This window comes from Pleuronectes platessa, chromosome 22 (assembly GCF_947347685.1).
Source record: "Pleuronectes platessa chromosome 22, fPlePla1.1, whole genome shotgun sequence".
Taxonomy (NCBI): Eukaryota; Metazoa; Chordata; class Actinopteri; order Pleuronectiformes; family Pleuronectidae; genus Pleuronectes; species Pleuronectes platessa.
Window position 1 is genome coordinate 11978786 of NC_070647.1, and position 8928 is coordinate 11987713.

Here is an 8928-nt window from a genome sequence, read left to right on the forward strand (position 1 = left end):
TCACTGGGGGGTCATATGTTGGAATGACTGGTCTGAAAGGGAGCCCACGGCTGAAAGGAGCGGATGCATGGACGGAGGAACCTATGGGCTAATGTACAGCTAGAAATATAAGAAGCATGGCTGACGTGGAACACAAATGACCACAAGTGCATGTTCTGTTGAAGGCCACGCATACAGAGCATATGATAATGAGTCTATTTAATATAAGTTCATAAATTAAAAATGATATTTTAACTGTCAACACAGTGGAACCAACGCTCCAAACCCCTCCCGTCTGTTTCTCATCCCCCTCGAGCAGAGAAACAAACCGATGTCCTGCTGCCCGACACAGTCAGCGCCACCATCAAACAACACACAGACCCGTCTGCTGTTTCCAGATGTGTCACCGGCCCTTGTACTTAACGGCACAGCAATCATCAATACCTCAGCAGGGTGAGACAATTCAACATCTGTCCCATGTTTCATCTGGCGTGAGTCAGGACGCCAGGGTCTCAGCAGAGAGTAACAACTCAAGGGGGGGGGGGGGGGGGAGTCATCAACCACATGTACAGGTCAGCTGACACGGTCTGGACAAACTGTCCGAGTCTTCTCTCGGGACGTCCTTGTGTTCGAGCCCCCAGCCGCGAGGTTCTCCCAAATAATCTCCCATTAAGTGTATCAGGAGACCAGTTGGTTGAAGAACAACACAAGTTGCTATCCATCCAATCAATGACACAAACTCCTTCATATTGATATTGTATCCCACATATTCTCAACCCCTGGGGTGACAACAACCTTGTATTCAACTACAACAGTCCTCACAACAATTACATCTGGAACCAGATGGACATTTCCAGCTCTAGCCTATGTCCGAGTAGACTGGCAGGTGTCCAAGGGCCATTTTGATCCAGCTGCTCCGGAGCCATACACTACACCCCCCCACTTATCTGACACCGAGTCTGGAGCCTTCATTCCCGTTATGTGTCCAATCTGTGGTAAAGCTTCATGTGCTTGTCAGTGGATGTTTGTGATAAGTTGTTCAACCAGTGAGTCAGTGCACAACTCCTCATTGGTTTGTGTGTTATTACTCCTCAAAGAGAACACAAAGGTCAGTCCAGCCAGTGAGTTATTCATCTATTGTCCCAAGTAAGTTCGAATTCAAATAGATTTTTATTGTTTCCTATTATTTGCTTTTAATGCTTCCTGTTTAAGTTGCAAAGCACCTTGTAACTGTGTTTTGAAAAGTGCTTTATAAATTAAGTTTATTATTATTATTCTCAGTCGTTGTTGCCATTGAGCCAGGCATTTAAATCCCATTGCACCTGTACCAAAGCTAAGAGGAATGGATATGCTAAGAATGTGTTTTATATTGAAAAATGTTATTTGTGGGGGGGGGGGGGGGGGAATGCAAACAGACAGATCAGTCAACCTTGAGTTCAGAGAGGCTTGATCAAAAACTTTCTGTAACCTTGGAAAGATTTAATCCTGCTTCCAGTGAATCACGACCACATTCAAAGCAAAGTTTTCTACTGACAGCTTTTATTGTTACACAATATGTGAACATCATATCTACAAAACCATGGGTAAAAAAATTATAAATTCCTTGTTAGAGTCCACCGTCTGTTTTATTTCGATGGGGGGGGGGGGGGTTAAAGTCTGAAGAACACTTGTCCTCAATCTGATCCCAGGTAAGGTTTGAAGCGTGGGTTTACCACGGAGACATCATCTGGTGGCTTTGCCATTTTCATGAACATCCATCCTGTGAAGAAGGAAAATGTCAAGACTCAGAAATATATAGTAAAATGATGCGTAAGTTGTAATAACATTGGACATATTGTACTTGTTACACATTCAGACACTGATAATTGACATCTCCCAGTAACACACCCGTTCTCATCCTTCAGTTGCTGGTACAGCTCGAACTTGTTGTTGACGGAGCTCACTCGTCCGTTAAACTCTTGGTGCTTTCTGGAATTGGCGGTGGTGATGCGATTGGTCCACATGGTGAGGAGCGAGACCGGACCTGCAGCGACACAAGACCAGATCATTAACTTGAAGTGGGGACTCAGTGGCGTTGCAATGGGTGATTACAACATGTTACTATCGTCAGTTAAACCTATAATTTCAGAAGCTATTAGATATTTATTGTTATTGATTTTTCACTGTCTCTAAGAAGATCTGGACTGGTCTAATGTCTAATGCCCAGAGTCTGATGAGCTTTGTACCTTTGGCTCGCTCCGGAGGTTGAACCTCTTCTATCATCAGTCTCGGTTTCTTGTTGAGCGGCTCTGGCGAGTCGGGGGAATCCTTGATCACCTCGGACTCCGGCTCCTCTTTTTCCACCAAACCCTTTAGCCTTAAAAGTACAAAACAAAAAATATTAGAAAGCCACAAAAAGATTGTTCTTCTTCTCATCTTTGATTAATATTCACATGTATATGTAATCGATTGTTTATTACCTTTCTGACTCCTGCCAGCTTTTGTCCTCTGGTTCCTTGCTGCCATTTTTCTCCGCCCTGTCTTCCCTGTCCTCCCTCTTCCTCCCCCTCTTCTTCCTCTCCTCTTCCTCAGGTGGTTTGCTGCGGCAGGCGATGATGCAGTCCAGAACCCGCTGGTGTTTGTCGGTGGCTCCGGCGTGAGTCTTCACCAGAGTTTCCAGCTCGTTCCACATTATACGGTACTGTTCATCTCTGGAAAGGATAATAGAAAATCAGTTGACCCTGCTGATGGTTTACTTCCATAAACTGGGACGTTGTTGCTCATTTCTGCTTTTAACCAAATCATGGAGGGTTATGTTTTATATAAATAAATACCGTTTGGGGCCTTTGCCTCTGGATCCCACAGTGGAAATGGGAAGTGGGTCGTTCTTCCTCTCCATGTCGACCAGGTTGTAAACCGTCTTCTGACAGGTCAGAACGTCCTCCTCAGTCAGAGTCTCCTTCACTATCAGGTTGGCCAGAGGCACCACCTAGTGGAGAAATGCAGAAAGACACAAAGACTGAGCTGGTGGACCAAAATAGAAAATTCTCAGAGGAAAAGATTGTTTTCATGACAAGCCACAAAATATTTTTACATGCTACTTACGGCCTGCATGTTAAAGATGGTGGTCTGGGAGATTATCATTGGCCAGTATCGCGTGTACCGCTCCAGCTGCGCCTTAGCCCTCTCGGCTGGCAGCTTGCCCGAAGGATTGTGGGAAGCCTCTGACACTGGAGTCAGTCGGTTCTCCCTCATGAATTCTCCAAAGTCCTGAGTGAGACAAGATAACGAAACGATCAGAACCATTTTGGTACTTGTTGTATCTTCACTGTGTGATTAGAGCTGAACTCACTGTGATCCTGTAGTCGGTCACTCGGCCTCCACAGCCCTCGCTGATGGAGGGCGGGTCCTCCAGGGTGGAGCGGTTGCTGTTGAGCACGTGCAGAAAGATCTCGCCGCCGTGGCTGCTGAGCATGTGGCTGATGACCTTTGACCCCGACTTCCTGGGCTGCTCCAGAAGCACCGACCGACCTGCGGTTGGTAAGCGAAGTTGTCGCAGAACAATTAGTGAGAAGATCAGTTGAGATAGAAGGAATGTTGATGGTTACAGGGAAGATGATAAAACAATGGGTAAATCTTAATCATTGACTTCACAGACAAAAGCGTTCATCCATCTTACCGTTCAGGAGGAAATTCGTCAAACACGACGACGGTCGGCTGTTCACATCTGTGGGGGAGATGCGATATGCTCCGGTGCAGTAATGTAGTTCTGAGGTGAAAAAAGTAAATCAAACTAAATCAGGCAGCTTTCATTACAGTTAGGTCAACAGATAACTGCCTTTCCTGGGTAATACACTCTACCTGTCTGATATTACCACTAACAGGACTGTTTCCTTCAACTTCAACCAATTCACGATAAAATATTCAACTTGCGAAATCCTATTTAACATTTTCATCAACCTCAATAATTAGTAACAAAAGGCAGGTAAGCTGGCTGTGCTCACCTATGCTGTTGGTTCTTGGAGTGCACCATTTCAGAGTCACCGTCTCTTTGAGTCCATTTTCCCGAGTGCTGCTTCCAGCCATGTGCAAGTCCCCTGCACGATGAAAAGACAAAATGTGAACTGTTAAATCCTGATTTATAAACAAGTGACTTTCAAACGTATATATAAAACAGGATGTTGCACAGATGCAGCAGACTTGTTTCTCAATTTATATAGCAACGTCCTTTGCATATGAAAATGTCGATACCTGCTTTACTCATATTTCCTATTTCAACAATACCCACCACTTTTAAAAAACTCCATGTGAGCGTCTTTGTGATGCAGGAGCTCGACGTCGTAATTGGCTGACGTGTTGGCGTGCTGCTCTTCCTGTCCATCCACAGAGAAAACGACAAATACAGGTCAGCATGGATGTGCAAACTCCCAAACACCCACGGACACAGACATACACACACGCACACACACAGACACACAAATGCACAAACACACACACTGCTGATTTCATGTTCCAAGGGGTAAATGATGATGGGCAAATTAAAAGGGAAATGTTCACTTGCTGGATAACTCAAGTAGGCTTTCTCTGATCTACCTAAGAGACTTGTTTTTAATGTAAACACACTTAAAGTCCCACAACACAAAGCTTCTACTGAGCCTATACTTGTTTGACAATTTACAAAAAGACAGATTGTACAATTTGGCCCAAACAGGGCCTGGAAACTACAAATCTAAAAAAAACATATTTGGCTTTTAATTAGTATTTTGCTACGCTTCCGAAATAACTTGTGGTTTTAGAACTACAACAGGTGGAATCATGTTTTAACATTAAGATAATGGTCAGGGTTCAAAAACTAGTTGTCAAGACAGCACAATGGAGCACACAAAGACACTAAAGGGAGAGTGAGTGGGAACTGATGAGGGGAACGACGACCTGGGTAAAGTTGGGATAAGTTTTAAAAAGGTGAAAACACCTGACAGACACTAAGAGTACTTTAAGTCAGAAGAGGCAATGCTGGTCTCAGATGTCTCGACTTGAAGGCAACTTTAATAATAATATTCAGCTTTATTTAAATCATTTTGTGGAAAGTGTTACCTCATCACAACCAAAAATAATGGATTTCTCAGAAACATTTGAATTATTTTAAAACAATTTAATTTAAAAGGAAATGTGAGAAGACTTTGTATATTTCCAGCAAACCCCATTTGAAACCCGGATTGTCCACATGAGACCAGAGTTGCCTGTTCTTCACTGGAGCCTCACCAGCTCAACATCACAATAAACTGAACCCGTTTGCCACGGTAGAGCTCAAAATACACACTGTAAACTACATGGTGTCAACTCGGCCCCTTCCTCACTTGCATGTGTGTGTGGTAAGAGTACTAACCTGTTCGCAAACATTTAATGTGGGCTAGCAAAACAGAAAATACAGCATGAAACCAGCAGCAGGTTCACAGTCATATCAACGTGCAGATGAGATAAAACTAAAAGATAAGACCGTCAAGTTTCATGAGTCATTAGAGGGGATGAAAGGCTTTAAAAAACATAAGAGGTTAAGCAAGCACAAAGAAAACATGTGAGGGCGGTGAGAGAAGAGGCAACTTAACAAAAACAAAGCAATCGTCAAGTAAATGGTGGGAATGGTGAAATGCATTCTGGACATGACACGGTTATACTAGAGAAACGGGGGGGGAAAATACGTTGAAATGTGTGTGAGTATATTTTGAGGATGAGGCATGTGCAAAGCCAGACGACAGGGCAGGGCGGCCCTTACCTTCATGGGGATGTTTGTTATGGTGGTCGAGGCCAAGTCATAGTGCTGCTGGACCAGGATGTTGAGTTTGGTGGCGAGGTGCCGCCCAGCACGAACACTGTGAACCTCACTGGTGAGCAGGGGGGAGATCTGGGACGGGAGACAAATAACAGCCGTGACTTGGAGCCATTGGGTCTGGTGGGATTTTATTATCTGGGTTATTCTGATGGCGGTTCTTCAAAACTCTGAGCCTCTCGTTAGCACCCACCTCTTTCTTAATTCGGTCAGACACCAGCGGTTCTTCACCCTGTGGGTGGATGTGAATTAAAACCAGATCGCACTTCTGAATGGCCATGAGTCTGAAACACACAACAGTGAGTTAGAAATAGAAAAACAAATCTATGACTGACTTTTTTTTTGGACGTTATCTGATACTGACCTGTCTGAACCTGCGGCCAGCTTGTTTTGTTCTAAGATCGTCTCCTGGATGCAGTCTTCCAGCATGCGCACGTGAGTATCGCTGTATGATCAAACACAAACAGAGCAATATATTGGAACAGCTCTCAAGAATATAATGTATTATAAGGGCTTGCTTGATAAAAAACAAGTAATGTGATAAATCCTGTCCTGGAGATAAGGCTGTATATACGCACAAATACAAAAAAAGTGACAATACAACATCCCCTGGTTGCATCTGTTGATATCGGGCATGTTAACCACAGTGTTTACCTTTTAGCGTTGGTTAGGCAGATAATCCGACCCCTGTTGGCCACTCTCTCAGCCGTGTCCATGAGAGAGGTGCGCCTCTCGTGCTGCAACTCTGTGATCTTGCACAACGACTCCACCGCTGACACCAGCCCGTGCAGGATGCTGCAACACTCAGGGTCCTCGCGTGGGTTAGGTGGCCCAACAGCTGCCAAAGCTGACATGAGCTGACAGAGGGAGAGACATTACGAGAAGATTGAGTCACCGATGTTTATTTTTAAGAATGTTGCACTTCTCTAAAAATCTAGAGCTGCGGAAGACACAGCGAGTACAACTATATTATGCTGGTTACTTGAGTTTTAACAGACGGGTGGTTACCTCATGAGTGCTCTGATTCTCCTGCCTCCAGGTGTTCAATATGTGAAACTCTGAATCACTTACAATGTAATTGATCTGTGGAATAAAAAAGGTGGCACAAACTGTTAACGGCTTTGGTACGGATGACATTTAAGATTAAAAAAACAAAACAAACTTTGAAAAGAGACTCTAACCAGTTTGTCCGTTGGATAAACATCATAGAGGATGCGAGCGTACTCCATGGAGCACTCCACGGCACACGTCCACAGGGACTTGGACACGGGGGCCAGAGGAATCACCCCCTGGGCCCGACTCTTGGTCAGCACGTCGCACTCCACCTGCTGACGACTGGACTCGGCCATGTAGGGACAGTGGTCCACCACGAAGACCGTCTTGTGGGCCACTGAGAACATCTTCATCTTGACAATCTGCAGAAGGAGCCGACCTGTAAGCACAGCGACAAAAAATACAGACCAATGTTGTTGTTGTTGTAATTTTCTTGCAGTATTTAAAAAGTTAACTTAACTTACTGGTACATTGAGTATAAATAATTAAATGTCACATAAGATAATCCTCCATTAGCCCAAAGTCAACAAGGACATTTGCTTTGTTGCAGCAGCAAAGAGGACGATCAGCCATATTGAATAGAATATAATGTTTATACTGTCATTGTACATCGAACTTTGCTGCACAGCTACATCAATATCCCGTCGATCAGAAGATGTCAACTCACCTGAGGGAAAAACCTCGAACGCTTCTCAACCAGGAAACGACCTGAATTCACTCGAACCAGAGTTTTTCCCTGTTTGTCTTCGGTTTTATTTATGAATAAACTAAAAGTCTGGTAAACAAATGAGGCGCATGTTTTCCGCCGCTTCCTCCAGACGCTACAGGAGCATGTCAGCGCACAGCTTTAGCCTGTTAGCTAGCACTGGGCGGAATCATTTGTCTGCTGATTCACGTTCATCGCCGGCGACACGGACATTCACCCATCGTGTCGTCGGGCGGGCGCTGAGCTGAGTGTTTGCTATTCAATCCACTTGTAGATAACTAACGAATTATGTTGACGTACTCGGAATAACCCACTAACAATACACTGGTGATCGTAGCAGGTTTGTTGTTAACGGAAATGTGAGCGATGGTGGTCCGTCGCCACTTTCCTTCCCCAGTCGCAGGGCCCAGCTGTTTGACGGTTCCTACCCTGCATCAAGCTTCTGGTTCGGTAGATTTAACTCCAGATTGTTTTACTCTTTACTAAATAAACTTAAACCAAGCCTGAGTTTGATCCCGTGTTTACAGCTGAAGGTTCAAACTCCTCTGGGTCCTCACCCATAACCACCATCTCTAATTCACCCTATGGCTCATATTGATCAATACCAAACGATTGGGTCACATGACATGAAGCAATCAAAACCACAATATTTCATTATGTCCGCAAACATCGTGTTTTAATGGCGTGTAATCAAACTTTGACGCCAGACCACGGTCACACCGTGTGACGAAAAATCGATCCTTGAGTTAGTTTGTATCTCCATCTTGTTGTGATGACACTCATCTCAATCTGGTGTTGATCTGATGTAAGCCCTGGTACAAGTACCTAAGTACAAGGCCACAATGGCCACTAAATGCAAAATAGCAGGCTTCCTGTTGCTTTTTTCAAATTGCACCCATATACTTTATAGTTTGTCTGGTCATGATACACATTTTTTTACTAGGGCTAGATCAGATCAACTCCAGATTGAGATGAGTGTCATCACAACAAAATGGAGATACCAACTATCTCAAGGATCATCATAAAAATGAGCCATTGTGCGACGCCCATTGAAAAATTCTCCAGAATATCTACATGTTCACCACTTTCTAACTTTCTGCAAATTTTGGTAAGAATTTGAGCATGTTATAGCCGTAATAATAATAATCCTTACAATTCCAATAGGGCCTCACGTCTGTCGGTGCCTGTCAGTGTTCGGGCCTTAATAAATAGGTGCACGTAGACACTTGCCAAGTCGCATCTCTAAAAATGAATTCAGTTATTAGTTCAATATGTAACTGGATAAACAGCTGTTTAGGTGTTCCTAATAAAGTGCTCAGTGAGTGCAGATGTTCCAGATATAATTAGTTTTAATCAAAAAACATCAACACACTCTTCTCCTCCT

The 8928-nt window shown here is 44.0% G+C and overlaps 1 protein-coding gene across 1 annotated transcript; it reads right to left on the minus strand.

Annotated features, from left to right (window-relative positions):
* Window positions 1–1501: 1501 nt before the first annotated feature.
* Window positions 1502–8137, minus strand: ints13 (integrator complex subunit 13). The gene is made up of 17 exons (XM_053415184.1): window positions 7506–8137; window positions 6967–7217; window positions 6794–6868; window positions 6440–6642; window positions 6150–6230; window positions 5979–6069; window positions 5732–5860; window positions 4247–4331; window positions 3963–4055; window positions 3638–3727; window positions 3311–3489; window positions 3064–3228; window positions 2793–2947; window positions 2439–2669; window positions 2205–2335; window positions 1867–2002; window positions 1502–1738 (listed from the first exon to the last, which is right to left on the minus strand). The coding sequence occupies exons 2-17, from the start codon at window positions 7189–7191 to the stop codon at window positions 1702–1704; spliced, it is 2106 nt and encodes a 701-aa protein (XP_053271159.1). The 5' UTR covers window positions 7192–7217; window positions 7506–8137; the 3' UTR covers window positions 1502–1701.
* Window positions 8138–8928: the final 791 nt, after the last annotated feature.